Source organism: Pleurodeles waltl, chromosome 6 (assembly GCF_031143425.1).
Source record: "Pleurodeles waltl isolate 20211129_DDA chromosome 6, aPleWal1.hap1.20221129, whole genome shotgun sequence".
In the NCBI taxonomy this organism is placed as follows: Eukaryota; Metazoa; Chordata; class Amphibia; order Caudata; family Salamandridae; genus Pleurodeles; species Pleurodeles waltl.
The window spans coordinates 610,203,614-610,231,319 of NC_090445.1; the positions used below are offsets into that span (position 1 = coordinate 610,203,614).

Sequence of the window (27,706 nt, forward strand, 5' to 3'; positions counted from 1 at the left end):
CCCACACTCGCAAGCAGAATTCAACCCGCAAATTCTACTCTCGACTTGTCAATGGTTCGTTCTAGTGCACTTTAGAACTTGCCAAATCTCCATCGAAGGTTTCACTCACACACTTTGACTCAAACTCGACTCGTCAACCACACCCGATTGACCTATTAAACCAAATTACAACATAAACCAAGTGTCTCATACACTTATCAATATACTCTGGAGTCTTAGACCACGCCGGGTCCGTACATTACCAACAACCGCGTGGATAATTTTTTAGCACAAAGCGCCACACTCAAATGAAGTTCGCCGACTTCCCTCCTCTCATACAGCGGAGTACGCCCACTCCTGCTAAAACATCACCTGGCCTAAAATTCTCACAAACCTCACAATTCACCTGCGATTCGCATAAGCTGAGCAAGCGCAAATTCTACGTCACACATACTTTTCACTAGAATGCCGAGAACATACCCAACTCACTTCAGCAAGCTCCGAGATTCCGGGAAAGTAATTTGGGACTTAGGGGCACATCATACCTCCAATCTGCATTATCTCAAAAACAATTCTAAAACAATGGTCCCTCATCCTAGGGCCCCAAAGGGCCTAAACCGTCCTCTGCTACCAGAACTGATAACGCGTCTCTTACTAGATGCTTTATTTAGACTGGGATTCGTTTTAGGCCAATGAATCTTTTGACCCTGATTGAAGACACTTTAGGACGAGACAATTAATCAACATGTCAATCAATAGTTCAATAACCTCATCAATATTCACAATAGCAAATCAATCAAATTAATCAATGACATCAATAAGAATTGAAGCACACCATGACCTTTCAGTCATGAATAACGACGCCAGATTTAGAAAATGTTATGATGTTTATTCCCTATTGATTACACTTCTACTAGCAAATTTATTCGTCTTAAAACTAGAAAACACATTAACACGGTTATAATATGACAACTCGAATAAGATTTCATCAAAGCAAGAACCATAAACATTAGAACAAAGCATAACGTCATCATGGATTAATCTTAGCAGAGCATCATTAGCGCATTATTTAACAGAGCATAAATTCCATCATTTGTCTATTTGCGTCCGTTTAGTGAATTCCTTATCTAACCTCAAATCAGCATTAGCATGTTGGGCTTCATGCAAAACAATGTAGCAACACAAATTTCGAAAACATCTATCTATGGTCTCTATCAAAAGAAGCAGTTGGTACCTAGAAAGAAAAGGAAAACAGACAATTACAATTTCATCATCATATAGTTACCCTCCGTAATGGGTCAGCTTACAGAGTCAGTCTTCGTCCTCAGGACAGCAGTTGATTCGCCATCAGCCAAGTAACACAGCAAAGTTCAGTAAGACGGGCAATAAGGGACACTTCCCTCATATGGAGAAAAAGTATGGAAAGGGTAAGGCAAGGGTGAGGATGGTTTGAAGAGTCAAACAGCAAAGTCTTTAAGACAGAGAATCATAGTAACAGCATGCAATAGCAAAATGGCTAGGAATGGCTTATTTCTCCTCGTGTTCAAGAATTATATCGATCTTGTTGTACAGTCCCATAATTTCCAATTGGGCAAGTTTTAGTGCACCACTATCTCCATCCAATGGTTTACTTGTCGCCTCATTAAAATTGTCACCTCATAACAGTTCTCACATAGTTGATTGGCTTCTGTAATTGACGTCTCTAACGGGTAGAATGTCAGGTACAAACTTGTAGTCTCTCATTCAGTAGTTCCATTGTCTTTACCAGTTCAGGGGACCTTGTACCTGTTGCAAGTTTACACTGTTGCATTCGGCAAGAATGTCTCCTTGAGCAAGTCGAGTCTCATGAGAAAGAATCTACTATGGTTACACACATCTTCTAGCTTCTGGAAAAGTACAACTACATGTCCTTCAGCAAGTCAGCACATTGCAAGTTAGAAAATCACATTTAATATGAAACCGGGCAGCTAGGCCCCGACTCATGCTAACTAAGGCCTAGTGATTAATTAGCAAAACCTTAACATATAACTCTTAATACTAGTACAAAATCATACATTAGTACATTAATATTTCATTATTAGTCAGTTTCAATTATCATTGTACACATTGTTGGCCACTCCCCGTGGGCACATTTCAAACACACGTTTAGAAAAAGCACATTAATATAATTTCTATGGCGCATCATTATGCATTAATTCGTAAACATTTCATGTTAATTATGATTATAAAACTACACTCCAACAGAAGTATGCTGCAAAGTTCAGCATCTTAAAGCTCTGACAAAGAGCTCCCTGCCTCCCTTCAAATGCGAAATAGCTTCTTGGGAGATGATTATTGTGTTAAAAATGTCAAAAGCGGACAGATGCCAATACCTAAAATATCACATCATCAAATAGATTTATTTTTTTGGGCCAGCACCCCTTCATTTTCATAGCCCACCCATGCTTCTGTACGGTCCTCCCAAACAAAAAATCCTAGAGCCTGGCCTGCACACAATAAATTTGGAATTGTCGGCATTGCATTGTTTAGAAGTTCATTCTTCAACTGCCTTTTACAACTTTGATCCCCAGTTAACTTAGATCCCCATTTCTATTTTGAAACAATAAAGTCGTTTTGATTTAATTGTAGTAACTCCCATGCAAACACAGAGATAAAAGAAGAGACCGTGCTAAAATGGCTGTACGATTGCCATTACAATGTGTCTTCTACTTTGATAGACGCCGGTGTCCTTCTTTTGTTTCCAACATCAAACTTTAATTAAAATGTAACCTGCAGTCTAAATACCGCATCAACCAATCCCGTGCAAGTCCGGAAGAGCCCAGGGGCGTATGGGTTGAGCTTTCCACTCAAGCCCCCGTCTCCTCCGTGTGGCTTCTCCTCCTTGCATGCCTCGCCACGTAGCCCTAAATCGGCCCCGCGCTATTGGTGGAGAACTGAGGGCTTGACAACCAATAAGTATTGCGTTTTGGTTTTTACCCTCTATGCCCGCCTCTCTTCACGTTTCCTTATTTCCTTTTTTGGCAGATCCATGGAGTAATTGGTGCGCGCGGAGCAAACTGTGCTCCACATTCGAAAACTTTGGACATCTTTATTATTAATTGTTTTGCTCGCACTTTATCTTGAAACAGATTACGGTGCAGAATCAGACGCCCTGTGTTACAAAGAACGGAGTGTATTAGCCGCATGATGCATGCACTGGTAACATTTTATCTGGCATTTTAGTTTGAACCTGGACATTTAGATTTATTTTCGCCGTTGCATCGCTGAATGGCAACTATTTTCTGGGATGCAGATGAGGCATTACTTTACATGAAAAAGAGTCGCAAGGCACTTTTAACATTTTCGATTTAATTTTTGTACAAAAAACCGTGTTGGATCTGTTTTTCCATCCTCTCTCTTGGTTTTATTGCTTAACTTCACGCGCAAATTGCATACTCCGTTGCTTAAGGTGTCAAGACCAGACGGTGCATTTTTTTAAGAGACAGCTTGACTCGGGTGCCAGTAGTCGTACCCATCATGTCATCACGGCAGAGGAAGGGAAAAGGTGGCCATGGGACACCCTACACGCGTAGTAGTGAGGAAGTTAACTCTACCCCGCAGCCTCTCCGTGAGTCTCGGAGCCCCTCGTCTCGGATTGCCGCTTCCTCTTCCTCTCGGGTTCAGGTATTGCTATGGCCTCTCCTGGCTCTGCTTGCAGGGGCCCTCGGGACACTTGCCTGGCTGCACCTGGCACAACGGGATGGGCTGCGGGAATTGCAACAAGAGCTGCTGTCGTTGCGGAACAGGCTTCCCCGGGAGCTGGAAGGACTGAAAGAGCAGATGCTGCGAGAGCAAGAGGACAAGGTATGTTTTAGGAATAATTCCGATTTATCCGTCAATACCTTAGATCGTTTGCATGTTTAGCTCTCCTTTCTCACCCTTCCTTACGTAAGTCCTCCCAGACTCTTCTGCACATGTTCTCCACCTGTCCAGAAAAGTTCCATCTCACGCCTTCTTTTCCGTAAAAGGCATATACACGTTGTTTCTTATTTATGCTCGTCCTCCCTTTTCTAGGCGTGTATGTACTGTGAACTGGTTCTGATTTTTTTCTGCCAGCAACATTAAACAGGATGGAACTTGTAGGTTTGTGTTTTCAACTGTGACATCCAAACGACAAGTCCGAGCATGCACATTCCTATTGGCTAAGTAATTAGGACTAGCAGAAATTCACTTTCATGGCAATGGTCCACTGAATAGCCAGGACAGTTTGTATTCATGTATTCAAGCACAATCATAAGTCATGTATGAGATACTAATTGTACATGGCTATCATATGCTCTGTAAAGAAATATATTCAGCTCTATAATGAACTTTAGGGGCGATGGAGAAAGCTGGAGGTGCGAAGGGCTTCTGTTCAGATTCTGTGCTAGGGCCCAAGTTGAGAAGAAAGACCTTCTTACTGCCGGTATGTGCCACATACACTGGTTGTGAATGGTTATGATATTGATGAGCCTAATCAGTAGGGGTTAAGTCCATGGAATATTTAATCTCTCCGCTCAAGTTTTCATTCAAACACGTTAAAAAAGGGCTGTGTGGTAGCCAAATATAGTACTTAACTGAGAATAGACACTCACTCACTGTTTGGTGCAGGAGTTGGCAATAGGGTTTCTGCAGGAGATGGCGATGGGGCTTAAGGTAGCAGGCATCAAAAAGTAGATCCTGAAGACTCATTGAGGGATTGACATCAATGTAGGTTTAGAGACACAGCTCAAGCAATTTCTGCTCTCAGCAAAGCCTACCAATTTGGATGTATGTTGTTCACCATGAACCAGAAGACATGCAATCTCATCTGGTGTGTTTGAGGGAAGAAATATATTTTTTTTAAAAATGAGGTATATGACCATGATACATAAATTAATGTTTCCTCACCAGCCCAGTACTCCACATGCCTACCCCAAAGTACTCGTATGGGTAGTTACAGTCATTGGAACCTGTTTATTTTTTTAGTATGATAGTGTTGGAACTTGTTTTGCTCAATGAATTACTCATAATGAGTTAATATAAGCTAAAATTGCACTGAAATGTTAAGGAGTAAAACTTGTTAATCGTCAGCCAGGTTCAGGATTAGCCAAGTCCTAGTTCCGACCACAAGTAGGGTTGCTAGGGTGCATTATTCAGATAGTGCTGTGTCACTAGTCTTCACTCGGCTGGGTGCTGAAATCAAGGAAGGGGTATCAAGTGTGGGTCTTGTGCACAAAATCCAATGTGTCTGCAGCCCACAAAGCCTACGTCAAGCTTCCCAAGGCATACCTAAATTGGGGACAACCAGTTGCTGTGCTCCATGTCTCACCTCCTGCTCTTGCTTCTCCAATGTATTAATTGGGCATGGTCTTCTCTCTTAGCTTACCTTCCTGAGAGCGCTTCTGGCTACTGCATCTGTCTATAGTCAGTCTTCAGTGTGCGCAGGATGAGAACTTTGGTCAGGCCGTGCATCATCACCCTATTCCTTCTACTAGTGTCTTCATTTGGCATTTGGTAAAGCCCCCAGAAGATGCTAAGCAGATTCTAGATACAAGGCCTGTTTTTTTCCTTCTCTGTGATAACTGCTGAAGCCACATATCCTGCTGAGCACAGCCTTTGGCACTGACCTTTAAACACCTGGATCTCTTTGCCAGGCATGCATACAGAAGCAAGGTTATATTTACACTGCCAGTCCGCTGACTTGTAACGGAACGGTCAGTTGCAGTTTCTGTGACGTCATTAATGTCAGTTGCAAAATGTCATCTATGGCATTGTGGGGGTGGTCGTAATCTGTGTATTGGAGGATATGGCTGCATATCTCTACAACGCTAGTGAATCTCAGTAGTTTTTATGTTGCATTATAACCATAGAATAATTTTAACTCATGCTTATTAGGGGAATGTGTATTTTTTATAACCTATGTAAGTTTCTTATGTGAGAAAATAACACCTTTAATCAGGTTCTTATCTTACGAATTTCTTTGGTTGTGTTATGATACAATTTCACGCTTGAGCAAAGTATCCAGTGGGTGTGTGTGTGTGTGTACAGGCTTTTGGTCATTGTCTCTAACATGTTTCCCTCCCCCTACAAACCTACAAAATGACTGCAACCTTTTACCTTCTGTACAGAGCCTTTAGCGCCTTGCTTTTGCAAGGCACTGAACCCATGAGTCTGTGGAAATCGAACCCCAGTAATCAACTGAACCTCAATAATTCAAAATCCCGAAATTTGTCTCTGATTGTGTCTCAGGGTCTCCTGTAGATATAGCGGGAATAGAGACACCACCCTCCAAAACATTGATCAATTAGCAGAGTAAATCCTAATAGTAGGCTGGACCACTCATTAATGGAGTTCAAGATCAATAATAGTTTTAAGGATTTATTACAGAGTTCTTAATATAAGTGATACAGGAAATTGTGGTAAATGCCATGTAGGCCTAGATACAAAACAAAAAAAATAGAATTCTGAATATTAATAATCCATATTCAAGCAGTTAAATCTCCTAAACTTTTAAGAAAAAAACTCAAGTAGAGTATTGATAGTATCTTAAAGAGAGGAGAAAATTCTCAAGCAAATTTGACAGTGTCTCGGGAGGAAAATGAGAATTCGCCCATGAACCCCCAAAACCAGGGCATTTTATACATCCATTATGCATAATAATTATTAAACCCGCAGATTCAGAATGACATGATTATTGGTAGAGCACATCGCATAAACCAAAAACAGAATCATCATTATAATACTCCTTGACAATAATGAATTTTCTAATGTAGAATACTTTTTCCATTCTCTTCCTCAGCAACTGCAGTCTAGAGATGTAAAATACACTATGAAACATTCTCAAACAAAGGCTCCTACATCATTATTCTTAAGCAGGCCTACATCGGAACTTCCCAAGGAAGTATTTCAATATGATACATCAGAAACGCATTTGAGAGCTTAATTCACAGTAGACACACTCTGTGGAAAGTTACTAACCACGTTAGCATTCCATGCTCCTCTGAATCTGTAGGAAGAGAAAGATTGTAATGGGACACTGACTGGGAGAGTGAATGAGCGGGGTGAACAGAAATCATCAGAAAATCACATTCATTTAATGTGGCATAAATATACCACCAGGGGTGTGGAATTTAATAAAATATCTGCTTGTCAGTGGGACAGGTTGCTTCTTAAATCTAATTGTCGTGTAAAAAAAATCTACTTGTCCCCTTGGTGCCAAGTAGTGCGGCATCAAATTAGGGCAGCATTGTCTTTATGTGAGAGCTCTGATAATAGCCTCTCTGATTATGCCACGGCTACTACTATAGCAGGGCTTGAATACTTACAATTTCAATCACTACTTTTCTTACTTTGCCACTTTTCCACAGATCTACAAACTGGGGCTGGAGGAAGCATTAAGTAATAGTTCCAGGGCAGGAAAGCCTTTAAGTCTGAAAACCTATTAATTTTCATGTTTTAAGGATTTTCACCAGCTCTTCTCTAATCTTTACCCATTATGAGAAAGGTCGGAAATTTACTCCTGACAAGGGCAGAAGTAGAAGTTCTTTCAGGGCTAGGAAAAAAGCGGTTAGCGGGAAAGTGAACTTATAAACTATCATTAGATTTTCACATGAGCAGATCTACACATGCACATTCGCTTGTGCTAAAATCCAGTTCACAAATATTTTTTAGAAGTGTAATTTCCTGGTCTACTTCTGTAAGTTCTTGTGAATTCATGAAAGCCACTAATTCAAAGACATATACCATGGGTGCACTTTTGTGACTTTCTTTAAAAATAGAGTCCTTAATTAGGTCTGGCGTTAACAAAGACATTCTGTTTTTATTAAACTTCTATTTCTCTATCTATCGGCTGGCTTTACTGTGAGAGATTGCATTTGCTCTTCCACAAGGAGCATATTGGCACACAAGGTAGTTTGTTCAGTGCCAGGAACTACTACGGCAATCAGTGGCGTAATGAAACGGGAGGGGGACCCCCTGCAAAGAACATGCCTCCCCCAGCCTCACTCAGGGCAGGTGCTGTGCTGAGGGGGCTCCTTCGAGGGGGGGCTGCGGGCCCTTTGTTACGCCACTGGTGGTAATGAGTGCTTTTTGAGACCAAAAACTTTTTTTTTTTTTTTCAGTGTTTGGAACAATGGTGAGGGCCTGGCAGCGCCAACAATCATAAAGTGTTACAAAACCCATGTTAAAACAAGACATGCATTGACGAAAGCAAAAGACTCATAAGAAATGTCGGATTGGTTGGCTTTGCCAGTGCTTGTTTATTTCCATGCTTCTAATAATCTTGTTGAAAATGGGTACACTGATTTTCCATTAGTAATATTTTTTTGGAAATACTAGCATAAATCAATACAATTGACTAAGTGACGCTTCAAAAAAATAGCACCTAAAATTTCCTACTTGCATTTTTTTCTGAACATTTTATTTTGAAAGCAAGGAGTCGTAACTCTTGCTCAAAAGATTCTGCAAATATTTGCATCTAATCAGAGAGCATTCTGGGAGCATTATACTACTTAGCCTCATATTGTTAAACTTTTCAAATGTGTGTACACTTTTTTTTTTTTTTTTACTGGAACCATTGTCAGTAGTGCACTGTGACCTTAAAACAATTATTTACAGCGCTCACCCTACTAATGAAGGCTTTTCATTAATGAACCTTAAGTACAAGTCGAAAATGGGCACACATATTACCTCACCTGCAGATAGCTCCCTTTTCTTTAAACTGGCAGCCAAAGGGTTTGTGCTGCAAGGGGTTGGGCCTACTTGTCCCAAGGACAAAATAAACATAAAAACTTGTTGTCATGGACCACAAACAATATGTCCCGTGCGCAACTATTTTCATCATCACAATGACTAATTCACAAAAATTATTTACCACCCAAAATCACAGATTTGAAATAGCTTCCACTCGTCCATCACGTTAGTGCCTGCTAGTCTTGTCCTTTACATACATACTTGTAGGGCTCTGGGTTTCAGGCCATATGCCCAACTAATTCTCACTTGAAAGCCTACAAAACTTGTCCTGCAGCAGAGGCCAGTGGAGCTAACTCCTTGTCCTGTCAGGTTCAGCACTCCGCTGCATGAAAGTGGTTTCAGCTGTGTCCATTTGGCCCTCTGTCAGGCACTGGTCCACCTTAGCCTCACTACGAAATTTTACAGTATTTACATTTGTATGACAGGCATCTACCTCAATTGTGGCCTTGCAGCACTTGTTCCTTGTATGATTAGTTGCATGTCAGAGAATTCATGGTTTGCTGAATATTCAATTCATAGCCTCTGTGTCTTGGCTGATCACGTGGACCAGATCCTACATGAAAAATGGAAGAGTAAGTGGATGAAGGTGAGTTGCAATGGGATAAGTATGCTTTCTTGGGTAAGGCCACAGTGTGTCCTTGGATAAGTATGGATGAAGAATATTCCTCATCATACTTGAATTGAGAGGATAGACCACATGCATAACTACCTTAAATATCTACTGGCCAGATGAATCCTGTCTGGCATATCAATAATAACACCCATATTCTGAAGTGGAGCAGAAGAAATATTTGTTGGGATCAAATACGATTCTGTGAGGGAAGTGGATAATACATTTGGAGGTAGGGAGACTGAGGAGTGACAGTGAGAGTAAACGAGATATGACAGAGTTGAAAATTATGATACACTGCTGGAGTGATTGTAGGTTGGCTCAGATAGACCCCTCCCCCTTTCTCCCCCCCCCCACCTGTCCATTCTCCTCGATGTCTGAAGTCAGACCTCTCCTGCAACCTTTTCCTACTATAATCCATTACCTGTGTGTCCGCGGCTCAATGGGAGTAGGAGGAAGGCAACACTGGGGACCTCCATGTTTACTCATTTCTTCACGCTCAAACTTGTGGGGTGCCTGAAGCAGCTATAAGATGCTGAAGGTTTGGTGCTAGCGCATGCCTAAACTATTTTAGCCTGGACTGGGCTTTGAGCACTCAGGACAATATCCTATGTTGTCTCGCTGGGTGCTTCGGTGACGTCCCTGTGCTATTTTTATAGCCAGGCATGTGGCCACACGTGTGGTTTGTTTGTAACGAATGTAAGCTGCAAAGTGTAGAACGGTGTCCCCTTGCCCCTTTGCTCCAATATTTCCAGGACAGCTGCAGCTGGACAGATTTGTAGTAGGAGCTTAACTTTGCTTGTACTGCCCTTGTTTTAGGCTCTGCTTCCAGTGCCTTAGGTCTTAGGCTGTGGGTCAAACATGAAAAGGAGTACAATCACTAAGTGATGCAACGGGATAGCAGCAGGACTTCGTTTATATGATCTTTGTGGAAAGGAACAGTATATTTTTCTGTTCCAGAGCCATAAAGCTTACCAAGAAAATTTCTGACTATGCCTAGTGGCTACTGGTTGCAAGATGTGACCTTTGGCCATGCCATAAACAGTCTCCCCATTCCTAGCATCATCTTAGCATATGCTTTGCCTGTCATGCACAGGTTTAAGGGTGTGCCCATTGGGTGTTTTCTTCGGGCATTCTGCTGCCATCAGTAACCACTAGGCATTTTGTTTGGAAATGTTTTTGTATCCTCCTTTAGCTATAATTTCTTATAGGTATTCAGTGGTGAATGCAGTTTTGAGACCCTCTATAAATGCCCCCCACTTGATCATAAAGCACATAAGTGAACATATTATGTTACCACAAAGTTTGATGAAAGAAATCATCTGCTCACCCAACAGAACTGAAAAACTATTGGCCCATCTCCCTGCTTTACTTTCCAGCGACGTTTCTCAAAAAGGCAGTCACCCAAATACCTGGAACACAACAACCTCCTGCTCTACCGTTGCTGAAAAATGCAATTTAGGAAAACGGTGAGGTGCCCTTTACCGAAACAGGTGTCTCACCTACAGTCAGAATAAGTAATGCATAACAATTAAACAGAGCACATGTGCCAAGAGGATATGCAGCCCTGGCTAGAATGTTTTTTTAGCAATGCAATTTGAAAGCAGCACAACTGAAGGGGAAACTAATTGGAATGTATGACCAAGCACATCTACCGCTGCACTTGAAAAATGGAATTTTACGCAGAGGACTTGCTATGTCTCTACTATAGTGGCAGCTATATCATTTGCTGATGAGTTCGTGAATCAAGAAGAATAATGTAATATGCCGCACACGTAATAATTTACAAAACTCTAGTAACAGGGAAATTCACAACATTTGCAATTATTTTCTTCCACAAAGCCTAGGAAAATGAAGCCCTCCCGTGATCGCCACTTTGACTGCCTGGATCGAGGTACCGTTATTTTAGTATTTCAGATTTGTGGGTTAGTTGATTAATAAAAGCACATTATCAAGGGCCGTAGGCATTAGGTTAGACCTCTGCGTGCATACAACGTCTTTAGCTATGGGAGTCCCCTGTTAGACCAGTTTCGGAACTGATATTTCAGGCTAATGCAGTTTAGAAAGTAGCCTTTTAACAGTTCGGTGGTGCCTCATGTAAATGAGGATTAGCCGACTGTGAAAATGTAGCTTAAATCTAGTTTACGTTATTGTCAGACAACCTTGGGGAAGCGCTAATTGACGGGTGTGCACCCGCCTGAGTAGGGTTCCCTTTGTCTATCTGACTTTCCGGCTACCGTGATAACACCTCAGTGTCCCCATTTCATGTCTCGGGGGAAAACAAAATCATAAAAATGTTACCAGACCTGCAGGTCTAGTGACTTGAATAATCTACCTGATCTAACAGTAATGCTCCTGACCCATAAACTGGTCTCAAATTGTGTAATCCTAGGCAACTATTTTATTTTTACTGAGCCGCCATTTTCTTCATTATGAAATATGTGTACAAAAACCATTTTGTTTGATTTAAAAGACTAATCTTTTGCTCCCTGCATATTACGAATCTAACCCTCATATATGGTACACTTTACCCCTTGCTTTGCCTCTTAGTTTACTAACAGCATTGTAATCAGCGGTGGGGATAGGAATGTTTCTTAGTTTGTGTTCCATTTTTAATAAATATATTACTAAAGTATGATGTGGTAAGGCTCTGCTATTTACAGGTAGAATATTTTCTATTAAAATGGCCACATAATTCACCACTGATCTGCAGTTGTACTGATAGAACTATGTAGCTTACAAACAATAGAGTTTGGAAATCTGGTTTCAAAAAATATTTATCATTTACACATCACTAAGTAAAGTGTTGTGATTTATTTTGATCCTATTTAAATCTTTGTTTCCATTACACTTCTGAATGACAGACAGTTGCTTTCCTGTCTGCTGATATATTTCAGAATATTTGTACTGTTCCTTTACAAGCTATTTAGATGTGCGTTTGGAGAAAACAGACATCCTACAACTAGGAAAGAAAAGTAAACGCAAATCTCCAGCTATTTGTAAGAAGTCATAAGTTGACATTTAAAGTCTCTGTTTGAATGTACATCAAATGTGACTAGGTAAAAAAATGTAAATGCATCTTTATTGTTTATTGAATGCATGAATTGAGCACTTGTTCTTTGCTAGCTCAAGCTTTCTCGACATACTGGGTCAGTAGGCCCTAAAAATACCTCACTCTGATAAATTCTGACTCGTCATAATAAATGGGCAGTAGATTTTTTTGGAGGCATGCATTTTCCTGAGCTTGATTTGTGAACAGCATTGTGTCCCCTCTTTGCCATTAAATTCATAATCTATTTCCAGCAAACAGATAACACAATTTTTAAAGGAGGGTAAGATACCAAACAATTACCCGGTTAAGGCACAACTAAATGAATATATTGAGGATCGGACAATTCATTCTCTGCGCTAGTCAGCTAACTAAACAAACACTGGCAATGGCATGGGTTTACAAGAATGTTATATGGCAATGTAAAGCATTACAAGTAAATAGCATGGGAATGAATATGAATTTTGTGTTTCTGTGATTGTTTTGACGTTTTTGCTGGTTGAGACAGATGGGTTGAGCAGCGGGTTCATTCTTCTTCTGGTGAGGAATGTACATTGCACCCTACCGTAGCCCGCAGAATAACTGGAGTACAGGACTTGGAAGTATACTTGGCTGTGCCTAGTTAGAAACTCCCGCCATGCCATGATTCAGTTAACCAAATAGTTCAATATAGTGTCTTCCAGTTATCTTTTATTGGCCATGTCTAGGAGGGAACAATCTGAGAAAAGTGTGTCTTGCTGGTTGAGTTATAAAAAGCTAACATGATGACTTACTACTTAGTGCTTCAGAGCACTTTGAGACTCTACAGACTCAGCAGCATTATTCATGACAATATCAGCATGTATAATTATGGTTTATTCAAGGTTTATAAAATTTTAGAAACTCACTATCCTTGTAATTAGTACAAAATGCACATTATGTTACCTTGCTTAAAACAAATTCCTAAAACTCCACTAACTTTAATAAAAACGATTATGTGTGCATGGTACGTTTATGAGATTCTATTGTATATATTGTTAATACAACTTCATTTGGTATAGTCCACATAAGCAACACATTCTCTCAGGTTGGAGTCTCTGGGCACTGCATATTACATGAGCCAATGTTTAATTCTGCGCATGACACGCTTCACCCATGGTCCTCTCTTCCAAGCCCAGTCATAAATCTGTGGTATGTAACACATGAATAGCAACATTTTGAAGCCTGTTGACAACAGCAATTAACAGAGTTTGCCTTATATTTAGAGAGTCAGGCGTGATCTTAGGTCTTGTGTCCTGAGTGACTTAGAAGCGCTTTCGATTTATGAAGACACAAGAACAGCAAAAAGTCCTTCAGTGGCCCGTCACACAGTTTGCTCATCTCTCGGCTTGTTGGAACTCGGAGAGCCTCCTATTGTCTCAATGTTACACACCCTGCAAGTCATGGTGTTCATGAAATTCTGCCACTCACCTTCTTCCCATCAGTGACTCATATGAGCTTCCATTCCTCAAGTGACTGCTTTGTCAAGTGGGATCCTACTGGGCTTTCAGTGAATGTGTGAAGGGTGGTTTGAGCCCTAGAGCTTAGACAAGAGACCTTTCTGTTGAATGGGTCATTGGCTAAAATACAGGAGCAATAAAATGTCAGTCCCATCCGGCCTATGACTTCTGCAGGACCTACACCACTGGGCAAGCCGATAATTGTATGGAGGAAGGGCTTCTAATGTACACAGAGATTGAAGCAGGGTACGGGTATGGATAGCAGAGCATCACTGAGGTTGCTGGGGAAAAGTGTTACTCCAGGGATGGAGGGTTGGTGGAAATTGGCTTTTGGAGAGGAACCAATACAGCTATTTACAGTTGTGACTTCTTCAAAAACGGCAAGTACCTTGAACCTCCTCGGAAGCTGGTATGGCCGCCGCTAGTTATCCGAATATTCTCTGCTAAACTAAATTCCCTTTTGTAATTCCGTTGGGCCTGTCTGCTTGTCATTACATGGCCTGGACGCTTAGGTTAACGCAGCTTTACTTTACAGTAAGACTGTCTCTATTAATAGTCAGTGCTATTACTAACCCCACTAAATAAAATTTCCATTGCCATTCTGGTATTATGTAAACCGCTATCGAGTATATCTAAGTATATTCAAAGTCCCACACTGTATATTTGTAAAGGACTTGTTAGTGACTTGTGATAACATTATAGTAAATAGATACCTTTAACTACTGTATAATACTTGATTGAAATGTTCGTATTACACTCTAGTTGTGGCAGCATCACTCGCCTGTGATAAGAGAGTTACATAGCCGCCTTAAGGTTTTAGTTCAGTACGGTTAAGTCGTGAAGCCTGCTGTTTGAATGATCTGAGGGCTAACTGGCCTTTCAACACCGCAGATTTCACAGTAATTAGATGATAAGAAGGCATGTATGGCAGTATATGTGTGGACTGCTCTGGTCCCTTACTAGAAAGCAGGCAGCTATCTGCAGTCTGCACACAATTTGAACTAAAAGCCCTTTTTTGAAAGCGAAAGAATCCATTCTTTAGATACCATAGATTTGCATTACGATGCTTCTTTCAACAGTACGGGTTCCACGTTGAACCTGCTCATCTTCAACAATGTCTCTTTCATAAGATGCCCAAGCAGTGCATAATTTGTAAATAAAAAGGTGCCGGTGCCCAAAGCCCTCCTCTGAAACACACGGCTGCTGCAATTACATGTGCGCACACGGAATACTGACGCAGGGTAATCCAGAAGCCATCTGGGGCCTCTTCAATCCATATAAAGCCACTCCCTGCCCCTTCAGCTCCCCTTTTCAGCCTTCTCCCTTTGTGACGCTTTTTCGTTTATCCCTTCTTCCGTCTTTCCCAAATGTGCCTTTTGCTCGCATCAAATGCTTGAGGCAGAAGAATAAGCCCGGGCCCTCAAAATGAAGTGCGGGTGCTGAGCACCGGAAACAACAAGCGCAAATTAAGCACTGTGCCCAAGCGACTAAAGAATTTAAAATACGATTAGGAAAAGCATCGTGGTGTGACAGCTGCCATTTTATTTGTTAGTTACCTTAGAGTTTGGTGACATTATTAAGTAACTCTTTTAAGCAAGTTGTCACAGAACTGAACAGAGCCCTGCTATATTCCCTATTATGATTATAATAATATTGTTGGAGGGAAGTTTATCGTGTGCAACATTTACAGCGGGCAGTTAAATGGTAGGGTATTTAGAATACCTACATTTTAACTGCCCTCTTCGAGTACATGGGTGATTTGCTATTGTGGGTGCCTGAACCCCAATAAATCACTGAACCGCAATATTTCTCCTCTGGCAGTTCGGCTCCAGCACCTGATGTCTTGACAAGTCACCGCCCTCAACGACATCAGGCCCAACAGATTAGCTGAGTAAATCACAGAGTGACTGAGACCACTCAATAACTGAGTTTCCGATCGATAAAAGGTTAATGGTGTTCTTGTAGTCCAAAAGGTCTTTGGCCCTGACACATCGCGAGTTTTCTTTCAGCACTTGGGGTATAGTGATCATTTTTATTTGTGCCTGTGTCTGCCATGCCTCGCTAAGGAGGGCGGGCATTCCGATCCATTGACCCAGCGGCCTTTGGCACTTCATTGTATTACAGATTTCCGATGGCAGAGTCTTTCCGAGACCTTGCGGACCCTAAAGCCTTCACTTGAAGATGGAATTGAAATCAAAATGCCAAAAAATCTTGATTTGGGGATCGGCCTTCTTTCCCCATTGATCTGCCTGCGCTTTGCATTCTCTCCCAGCTCAGAAATGTTCATAATTAGATTTCCGTAGTCCACTGAAGGATGGCTGTTTCCAAACACCCGAGTTACATGATATGATTATCTTGTTATGCTTGGTAATGTGCAAATGGCCATTGCATGTAGCATTTGACTGAGGAGCTCTGGCACCTCTTATTTAGTTTCCCACAGCAGTAACGCTTAAAGGAACAAACTGCACTACACACACTCACATCTACACCATGACGCACGTATTCCCTACCCTAAGCTGTCATCCGGCATCTCTTTCAGGATCTCTCTTAATACACCCCTAGCCTCTTCCATTTTCCTTCTAACCCCACAGTTTCCACTCCGCCCAACACTTTTCTGGCCTTTTTACCTTATGCAGTTCAGATCAGTCCATGAACAGCAACTTTTTACATTTCTTAACCACTGCTCTTTTTGCCTCCAGCCCAAGCTTTCTGATCAAGCTGTTCTTCAAAATTGGCAACCACTCATTACCTTATCTGTCCCGTTCATCCACAACACAGTCCCTCTGCCTTGCACTAACAATGGCATGTTCATAAGGCTATGCTTTTTTTTTATCCATTTACTCCCCCCCGTACCTTCCTTCTGGGGTTCAAATTGGAGTTAGACACCTTTTATTTAACAATAAACATTCCAAGTGACACTTGTCCCAGTCTAAGTACGACCAAATCTCTCATCCAGACGTCTGCATAGTTAAAGAGCAGATTAAATTCACCCACCTCAGCACGTGCAGCCTGCTTGATATCCTTTAATCAGGATTTTATCCTCAGTACTTACAGCCCCCTCAAAGTCCCTTGATTTCATCAGAGCAACTCATCACAGCCTTCTATGTTCTGTCATTCTTCTACATCATTCTTTGACTTTCAGCATTATGGACCACACCCGTGCCCCCTCCGATCTCTCTCCATTTACCAGCTAGTTCACTAAATCGATACATTCAAGAGATGACTCAATGATGCTACTGTATACAATCCAAGCAGAAATTCCGTTGGAACCTTTTCCTTTGACCTGAATCTAAATAGGTTATTGTTTCTTTTTCAGGTGTCTGAGTCGGTTGCTCTTGAACAGAGGCTTTCAGAGATGGAGGGAGCCTGGAAGGTGTTGGACCAGAAACTGGAGGAGGTAACAGCTGAGGTAGAGCAGACCTTGGCATCTGATGCATTTGGCAAGCTGTCTGACCTACAGTCCCAGGTAAAGAAGAGTCTTGATGATATCCGGGAAGAGTTTCCCTCCAGCGGTGACCTGGCACAGCTGGAGACCCAAGTGGAGCTCATCAGGTCCACCCACATGGAGAAATTGGCACAGGACATAGCCCAGATTCTTTCAGATCACTCTGGGATGAAGGAGAATCTCACCTCCCTGACTGCCTGGTACTCTAATTTAGTTGTCTCCATGCAAGCGAACAGCCAGAGCCTGCAGGATCTGCGCCAGGACATTGGTGCTGTGAGTGACAGCCTGGAGTCTAGTCTGGAGTTCCTGTCTGAGAGAGTGGGAGCCCTGGAAAGTGGTTCTAGCCAGGCGTTGCATGCAGTGGAGATGCTGCAGTCTCAGCTTGAGCGCAGCAAGGAGGATTTGGCTGGGCTGAGGGAGGTGGCAGCCAACCAGCGGCAGGATCAAACCACAGATTCACAGCAGCTGGAGAACATCAGGTGGGACACCCTTCTGACCACTTTCTGAAGACAGGAGGCAGTTGCATGTTGCATGTTACGTGTCTTTAGTGGCTTTTATCCAGTGTTCTGACACTTGTTGCAATTCAACCGATGTATCGCTATATTGAAGCTTTCCTCTGCTATCCAAATTCTCTGCTGTCCAAACAGCTCTTTCCTCACGCTGAGTCAACAGCACTCTATGATGTTCTAGGTACCTGTGTCATCACCTGCAGTGCCGCTTGCAGTTCCAGCACGGGCACACCCCATAGCTTATTATTTGATTTTGAATATATTAAGCAGTGTGGTATCATAGTATTCATGTCCGAATATCGTCCGCCATAAATATGGCATCCCAAGTGTTGTCTACAAAAATATTTCTCTATCGGAGTTAATAACAGAAAATCTACCCCGAGTCGGGTAATATTTTTGCAAACAGTATTTAGAGCACAATATTTATGTTAGATCACATTTCTGTACTTTATTCTAGGATGCAGCTGCTGTCTAACAGGTACTTTTCCAGTTTTTATCTGCTTGCTAAATGACCACAAGTAACTCTGTCTGAATAGAGATCCTTCCACATGTTTGCAACGACCACAAAAAGGAGTGACCATCCATCTAGGGGTGCCAGGCACCTCTTCTAGAAACTGTAGTAACTGCTAGTTCTCCAGGGCTATTACTACATTGTTCCCTACGATTGTTCTGTACACTTCATTAGTGATCCTTACTGTGCAAATACTAAAACGTGCATCTATTTTCTGCTCTCTAGAACCTACTGATAGTTGAGTGTTAAGGCATTGCTCAACTCTGCGTTTATCCCACTAAAGCTCCAGGTCACTCCTCTGTCCAAAGTTTCTTGCACCTCCATCTTGCTCTCTCAACAAAACAGCGTAGTTGTCATTATTAATACATATCTGTATTTTCAGGGAGATGATTAGGCAGCTGGATTTGGAGAAATCGCATACCGAGGAAGAGGTGAACTCCATCCGACACAGCATTGCGGACCAAAAGCGAGAAGCCCAGAATGAAGTGTCAGTGCTTAACTCTGCCCTGGGTGTGCTCCAGACCCGCATGGCACAGGTACCTGTTGCTGAATTACGCCACTAGTTAGTGTCACTGCAAACCCTTGTTGTTATTTCTATTCTCTCTTTTTTGCCCTATCCACATCCTTTTTGCAATTGCACTCTATTAATTCTTGGTGCTATCCCTTTTTATCAATACTGTTTCCTGGGTGCACTTTCTTTCTGCATCCCTTAGAGTTAACATATTCTCTGCTTTCTTATCTGACCTCTCATGTACTGTACTCTGTCATGTTCTTACCCAAGAGATGTGCTCCTTATCACCTGTTTTCCATATCCTGCTTTCAGTGCTCTTTCCTTCATATCTTTACCCTGTGCGTTGTGCCTCTTGGCTTCATACTCTAGCATTTGTGTGCGTCTCATGCATACTCCCTTTTACGGTCTTTTAGGTCTGGCAGGACAGCGCACCTGTCACTAGGTCGCACATGCTCACCAGAAAGATTTTCAAGGCACACTGTGAATAGGGTGCTTTGCACAACTCGTGTCTTTTTTTTTTTTGTACGGGACAGCCATTGCACAGAAAGAGTAGCAAAAGCAAGATGCCACCTATTATAGCCAAAGTAATCAGAAATCCCCCGAAAATTCTTGAAAATATTGAGTGTATGGCTGAAGGTATTAAGCCAAATCTAGGAGAAGGTGTGAACGAAACCAGAACCAACAGCCTTAAAGAAGTGTGCGATACCAGAAGTACTGGATGCGTTGAATATTTGTCCCACGAGTTCCTCAAAGTGTTTCCAAAAATTTGTGCTTAAAAGGGACTGAATCTCTGCCGATGACATCACAACTTGAAGTGCTTAGGTCTCGCATGCAGATGTAAGCGCCACTTGTTTTTGAAACAATAAAAGCCTTGAATCTGCTCAACTTGTCAAAATTCACATCAGAAGTAGCAATAAGAGGTCAAATGTCTGCTACTCCTCTTTGTGGTGTAGAGTGAAAAAGTACATGCCTGCAATGTGATAATTCCACAACAGCTCTCACCGTTAAGGAGCAGATAGCTGCCATTTGAGAGCACATGGAACCCAGGTCTAATCAAGGGAACTTGAACTCCCTTCAGAGAACAAGCCAAGTTCGCTTCCGAGGCATTACATGCCCCATGCAAGGACAACTGTTTACAAACCATTGAATGACCCACAGAAGTCTTGCATTAACTTCTGCTAAGAAAGACCTCTTTCCTGCCATTGAAACATTTGTAAGAAAAGGGAAGCTCCCACACCTCATGTATGTAACTATCTCCCAGCCTTTCATATCTACCTACTGGAATGTGTTTTTGACAGGATGTGAATTGAAGTGTTGAAATAGGCAGATTTATAACCCAATGTGTTAGCCATTCAGCAGATGGTATTTCAGCCACAGTAAAAGGCAACTTTTCTAATTTCTTGATGTTCAGAATGATGTTAGTCACTTCCTTCTTAGCCATTATTTGTTGTTGTCACGTTAAATTAAATGTTGAAAACAACTTTCCTTGTGCTAACGTGTTGCCAGGGTACACAACCTGCTTTCAGTGTTTGTAGTGTCCAACCTAACTGCATAATGGACCTTAGCTGACTGTGTCCGTGGTGTAAAGATATCATGTCACTCTGTACTATGCCTATTGCAGAGGATACAATGTTATTTAAAGTGCATTCCTGTCGGACAAGGTGTTAATATCATTATCTACAATAGCTAATGCGTCCTGTAAATGTTCCCAATCAATTTACCTTATCCAGGCAGCCGCTTCTGGTTGGGAACGTTTCAAAATTTCATCCTATACTGCATATTGGAAGCGTTTTCTGCGTTGTCTTCTGGGGCCTAACAGGAAATCCTGCAAATCTGTATTCTTAGACAGGACTGAGGTGTTTATTAACAGCATTTAGTGAGGAACCGTTCAATGATTGCTGGCATAATTTCCCTACACTATATGTTGTCACTATATCCAAGTGTTCCGAGGAGACATAGCTAGGGTCTGGCCTATTTGTTCTAAAACCCCCCGTGGAGTTTACAAAACGTGTATGGCACCCATTGGTGTCTATAGGCCGCAATAACCACGCACCAGGACATGAAAGTAATATGTTTAAATGTTCCATTCCAGAGCTATTCACCTAGCTGATCTTCAGAAGCATTTATATACTTTTGCCATTTAAATATTTTTGCAGGGGCAGGAAAACTGGGCACATTCAATTCCTTAATTTTTGCTAACCCTAATCAGCTCATTTGTTGTACAGTTTCATTTAAAAATATCATTTGAACATGTATCAGACATGCTGTAAATAAAGCTTCCTTTCCCCTTATTTGCCAATTTTTAGTTCCCCACACACTTTTTAAGTCTATCAACTTCAACCAGTAATCATAGCCTTTTATATCTAACCAGGAAACAAAGGAATCGGAGTAAATTAATTTTGTGTCTGTCAACAGGATATGTTGATTTTCCATCACTGGCAATTTAAAATAATACGACTCGGCATTTTTAACATTGTGCCCAGAGCAATGTGCACATTTTTCAGTATACGTTTTGGAACCCCCCACTGGTGGAGTCGGACAGTGTTCCTACTGTGTGTAATTAAAAATAGTTTTCGGGGTACATGCTCTGTAAATGAAATGATGTCCATAATAATTATAACAGAACATATCTCCATAATTTTCTTTGTATTGATACACATCTTCATTTTCAAATTCTGTATAATACTGCAAATCAGACATCATAGAATCAACTGTTTTCACCTCCCAATTATCAGAAACCACTCGGGTGTAATTACATCGTTCATGGAAAGTTAGAAAACATATGGAATGTGAATGACCTCTGTCTGGCCATATATATCAAATAATACTTTATCCCAAACAATCCCATCAGGAATTGGTATAGCAGAAATGTTCACTAGGGACAAGTCTCTGCGGACTTGGTGGGAAGAAAAATTTGGTTTTAAGATCTCATCCTCCAATTATACTGTAGAGCCTTCAGAAAGGTAATGACTATGTATAAGTAAGAAAAAAACAATGACAAACCCAATCCAAAAGACAAGAATGAAATAGTTAATTTTGAGCCAAATTATCAGGATATGTGCTCTTGACGGTTCTGTTGCAGTAGAGGCAGATGAGTCCGTAAAAGCGTCCTTGATGTCGGCAAAATATCCAGAAGCACTTCTTGCAAAAACTGGAGCCGTATTTGGAAGAGGTGAACTTGCAGAAGACTTCCTCAATGGTTAATAGTAGACTATGCCATCCATTTGTGTAGAATTTGGATAAAATCAATCAATATTATTGGTGTTATTTGTTGTAGAAGTTATTGGAACCAATGAAGGCTCATTTTCCAACCTCCCTAAGCTCGGAGAGGTGTCAGCGTTGTGGCTTAAAACCTGTAGAGGAACATCCTTGTCTGTAGTGAAAGGGATTCAGGTACTACCCAGGAGTCCCCTAGTTCTGCTGAACAGGATCGGCCATATGGTGTAGCTTGACATTGTCAATGGAGACGAAGCAAATTTCTTTAGAACCAGGCAGCGGTGGTAAAATGACAGTTCTGGAACCATGCATTTCCAGGACTGGAACTTGTGCACAGTAGGAAGGACCAAACTCCTTTTTCACAGCAATTTGTTCACGCACTAGATCCCCAACTTTTGGAATCCAGCTGGCAGATGTTACTGGTACATCTCTTATTCCCAACTGACAGATGCGTTGTTGTCACTGAACTGTTGTAAGTCCTGCAAGACAGTGAGACATTCATTTATGTCAAAAGGTGATTCTGCCACCTCCACACCAGGACCATCATGGTCTGGAACATACATTTGTGTTCTGAAAAGGCATTCGTATGAAGTACGCCCTCCCAGGGACCTTCTGGGCAGATTAAGTGCTCTCTACACCTGCTCCTTACAGGTGTGTAAGCCAACTACAACCCATGCCTAATACTCTGGCTGTTAAGGGTTGCTTTATATCTTGGTTTTGTCGCTCTGCTGCACTATTTCCCACAGGATGAAATGGAGACGAGTAATGCAGTTGGACCCCTAATGAAGCCATGGCGTCCTTGAAGGCCCTTGAGGCAAAAGCAGGGCCCTAGTCCAAGTGGAAAGCCGCAACAGCATATGTGCCGATAAAGACTTGCAAATCTTTAATAACAGTTCGAGGGTTAGCTGAGCATTGTGGCCAAACCCATAGAAATCTGGAGCATGAGTCAACAGCAACTAAGATGTATTTGTATGCACTATCAGGTGTCAGGGGACCACAGTGGTCCAGGGACACACATTGTAATGATTTGTTGGAAATTAGGAGGGGTGTCTGTGGTGGGTGTTTGACGGTGGATTCTTTTATTTGCTGGCAGAGGTCACAACAAAGAACATACTGGTTGGTCTGTTTGTAGAGACCTGGCCACCAATAACGTGCTTGTAACAGTGAAATTGTAGCCGCAACACCAGCATAGGCAGAAGCAACCCCCTCATGCGCTGCTTTGATCAATTCTGGTCTTTGATCTTTATTGGGAATAACACGATTTCCCAACCCTGGTATAACTGCTAGGGCTGTATTGAGGCATGGTATGTGGTAGGAATATTTAGCAGGATATGCTTTTGGTAAGGGTGTGCTGTCAGCCTTAGCTTTCACAGCTGCCAGTGTTTCAGCATTCACTTTCATTCTGGAACGAGTTACTGCAGCAACAGAAGCTGTAGCTACTGCTGATTTGATTGCTTCATCAGCCAAGGTGTTGCCTGCAACGTGTATGTACAACATGGACGTTGGGTAGTGTTTCTTTCAGATACACTACTTTCCCCAACAGAAGTTTGTGTTTAATTGTGTTTCCTTTTGAATCTCTGAACCCATTCTAGTGTCAGTAATGCAGATATTCATTGAAGGACTGGACACAGTAGTACGAATCACAGACAGTCAGCGTCATCTGCTCAGGATCCGTATGTTCCAGTGCCATCACCAGAGGCTTTAGCTCTGCAAGTTATGAAGTGCAGTCCCCGTGGGTCTGCATGTAAGTGTGTTGTGGATGGAACTTGACGTCTTTTATGTAGCCACTCACGACTGTGCAAGCAGCGGAATATTAATGTTTAGTGCCTATAGCTGGTTGTGCTGAACCATCAGTGTACACAATTGTCTGATATTGTTCAATAGGCAATGTGTTTGCTGGAACTGGATATTCATATTGCAAAAACTCTTGTGTTTGTAACTTTGACTCAAAAATATAGTCTACATCAGTGGCTGTCAGAGACGTTGCTCATTGGATCCAACGTGGATGTAATGCTTTCGCGTTAGGAATGCTAGCTTCAGAAACAACCTCATGGGCTGGGATGGGGGATACGACAATTATATCTTCCCCTGGGCCAGAGGTCTCTCTTTAATGACAGCCATGTGAACAGCAGTGAGAATTTTCTCAATGGTAGCAAAGCGTTGTTCACCTGTAGAGTAAAAATTTGTATACAATTGGGATGGTCTCACCCTCATTGAATGTTAAGTAGGTGAAACCAATGGCACGAGCAATTACTCTGATGACCAGGTGTTTTTTGTTGCCCCTTGTATGTAGGTGTTTTGTTTCAAGCATGTCTTTTTGTAGTGCTCTGAGAATGCATGTATGTTCAACCATCCAGTATTTGCTGGTAAAGTCAAGACTTAAGTCATATAATGGTTTAATGCGTTGTGCATAGTCTGGAATGTATGTTCTGCCCAAATTTAAAAAGCTCAATAAAGACTGGAGCTTTTTATTGTTTCGAGGTTGAAGTTGTGCACATTTTTCTAAAAATTGGGACGCGAGGCTCTTGGCTTCATCCAACAGTTCGTATCCCAAAAACAGCACACTAAGGAAGGCTATTTTTTAAATTTTTTATATTAAATTTGTAGCCATATGTGGCAAATCCTACAACAATACGGGATACCCGTCTTATATGTTGCATGAGGTCGTCATCCGTAAGGTAGATATCATCAACGTATGACAACGCTTCTGGGTAAATGTCGTGTAAAATAGATGTAACACAAGCGGAGAAGAGTCCTGGACTGTTCCTGTACACTTGTGGGAGTCAGCAGATTTTTTTCTGAGAGCCTAAGGCGCTGAAACGTGTTAAGTCCCTACTTTCAGGCCCTATGTTTTGGCAGAAGAACTTGTTGGAGATATCCAGGGTCGTTTTGCATTTTGTACGAACTATATTGTTCATAAGTGCTGTGCTGTGTGCATTTTGTAAAGCAACTGTGCGTGTATGGCTGTATCAGTGTCCGTAGTCTAAGACTATTCTATCTGAATGGTCGGGTTTAGCGACAGGGAACAATGGATTGTTCATTGGTGAGACACAGGGTTCAGTTACACCCATGTTCTCTAATTGTTTGAGGATTTCCCTCATGGGTGCTTTTGCTTAATGTTTTATTGGATATTGGGTTTGAGGTTGGGATTTAATTGGAATTACATGATGGGGGAATCTTTCTCCCACCCTATGTGGTTGCGATATAATGCAGGTGCCTGTGCCACTGCCTAATCAGTGGCGTGTATTTCCACAAGTTTTCTGGGAACAAGGGGCATGAAGGATTTTTCAATAACCTCTTCTCCATATGGGAAATCACGGAAACATTCTGGCGGCCAGTCTTTTTCAGCCAGTAAAATATCATAAATAATACCGACGCGGTCCCAAAATATAGCGTCTATTGTGCGTTCAGTGTTTCCCTTTCATTCTATATTTACTTTATACACCCTGTCGGGCGTGGAGACCTGAATGTCCACAGTCTCAACTTGTAAGAAGTCACCCGTTGCTTTCATCTCCAGATGCTCTTGAAGATCCCGGTGAACTATTATGACCTCTCCTGGACTGTCTAGCAGTGCCAGAGCCCACTTCCTGTTCTTCAGTAAAGCCCTCTTCTTGAGTGCAGGGGTGTGGAATTTATTAAAATATCTACTTGTCCACAGGACAGGTTGCTTCTCAAATCTACTTGTCCTGTAAAAAGATCTACTTGTCCCTTTGGTGCCATGTAGTGTGGCGCCAAATTATGGCAGCAATCTCATTATGTAAGAGCTCTGATAATAGCCTCTCTGATTATGCCAGGGCTACTACCATAGTAGGGCTTGAATACTTGCAGTTTCAATCCCTACTGTAGCAATTTCCTTATTTTTCCACCTTTCTGCAGATCTGCATACTGGGGCTGGAGGAAGCAGTAAGCAATAGTTCCAGGGCTGGAATGCCTTTGAGTCTGCAAACCTACTAACCTGCATGTTTTAAAGATTTTCACCAGCTTCTCTCTAATATTTTCCCATAATAAGAAAGGTTGGACATTTACTCTTGACAATGGTAGAATTAGAACTTCTTCCAGGGTTGGGAAGAAAGTGGCTGGAGGGAAAATTAACTTGCAAATGCTCAATAGATTTTCACATGAGCAAATCTACACATGCGTATTTACCCATGCTAAAATACAGTTCACAAATATTTTATAGGGGTACGACATATACCATGGGTGCACTTTTGTGACTTTCTTTAAGAATTTGGGGCCACATGTAGGTAGGTTCAGATTTGCGACCCGCAAATTGCGAGTCGCAAATCCGAATGTAGGATGGTGTCCCTGACACCATCTGTGATTCACAAGGGCTTCGCAAATGCACACGTCATGAATAATCATGAGGTGGGTCGCAATTTGCGACCCCCTTGCGAATGGCGGCCTCACAGGGATGGTGGCCTGCTGGAGACAGCAGACCATGTCTGTGACTGCTTTTCAATAAAGCAGTTTTTTTTTGTAATGCAGCCCGTTTTCCTTAAAGGAAAACGAGATGCATTACAAAAACGAAAAATTAAACGTTTTCGTTTCAGTTTTTCAGAGCAGGCAGTGGTCCGTAGGACCACTGCCTGCTCTGAAAAAATGTTTACAGTGACATTCACAATGGGGAAGGGGTCCCAGTGGGACCCCTTCCCTTTTGTGAAAGTGTTAGCACCCATTTGAAATGGGTGCAAGTTGCGATTGGTTTGCGCCCGCGTTCCCAAAACAATCCTACATTGCACTGCGAGTCGCAATTAGGAAGGGAACACCCCTTCCTAATTGCGAGTCGCGAACCCGTTTTGCGATTCGGTAACCAGGTTACCGAAACGCAAAACTGGGTTTGTGCATCGCAATGTGCTTTTTGCACGTTGCAAACAGCGAAAGTCGCTGTTTGCGACATGCAAAAAGCTACCTACATGTGGGTCTTGGTCCCTAATTAGGTCTGGTGTTAACAAAGACATTTTGTTTTTATTAAACTTCTATTTCTCTCTCTTTCGGCTGGCTTTACTGTGAGTGATCGCATTCTGCTCTTCCACAAGGAGCATATTGGCACACAAAGTAGTTTTGTTCAGTGTCAGAAACTACAGTGGCAATCAGTGACGTAACGAAACTGGAGGGTGCCCCTTTGCAAAGAACATGGAGGAGCCCCCTCTCCAGACTCACTCAGGGCAGGTGCTGTGCTGAAGGGGCCCCCTGGAGGGCGGCTGCGGGGCCTTTGTTATGCCACTGTTTTTTTTTTTGCCAGTGTCTGTTACAATGTTGAGGGCCTGGCAGCTCCCACAACAATAAAGTGTTACAAAGCCATGACAAAACAAGACACGCATTGATGAAACTAAAAGACTTATAAAAATATGTCAGATCAATTGGCTTTGTCAGTGTTTGTTTATTTTCATGCTTCCCATAATTGTGTTGAAAATGGTTACACTGATTTTCCATTAGAAATATTTTTGGGAAATACTAGCATGCATCAAAACATTTTACTAAATGACACTTCATTTGCATCTAATCAGAGAGCATTCTGGGAGCATTATACTTAGCCTCATAGCCTAAACTTTTCAAACGTGTGTATACACGTTTTTTTTTTTTTGTACTGGAGCCAACGTCAGTAGTGAAGTGTGACCTTAAAACATTTATTTACAGCACTCACCCT

General features: G+C 41.9%; 1 protein-coding gene across 1 annotated transcript in view; it reads left to right on the forward strand.

Annotated features, from left to right (window-relative positions):
* Positions 1-2,986: 2,986 nt before the first annotated feature.
* Positions 2,987-27,706, forward strand: part of LOC138300053 (golgin subfamily A member 3-like) — a 69,449-nt gene continuing 44,729 nt past the window's right edge. Inside the window, exons 1-3 of the mRNA XM_069238895.1 lie at positions 2,987-3,822; positions 17,184-17,791; positions 18,715-18,868. Of these exons, the coding sequence (XP_069094996.1) occupies positions 3,496-3,822; positions 17,184-17,791; positions 18,715-18,868 (1,089 nt within the window). The 5' untranslated portion in view covers positions 2,987-3,495. The remainder of the gene's footprint in view (positions 3,823-17,183; positions 17,792-18,714; positions 18,869-27,706) is intronic.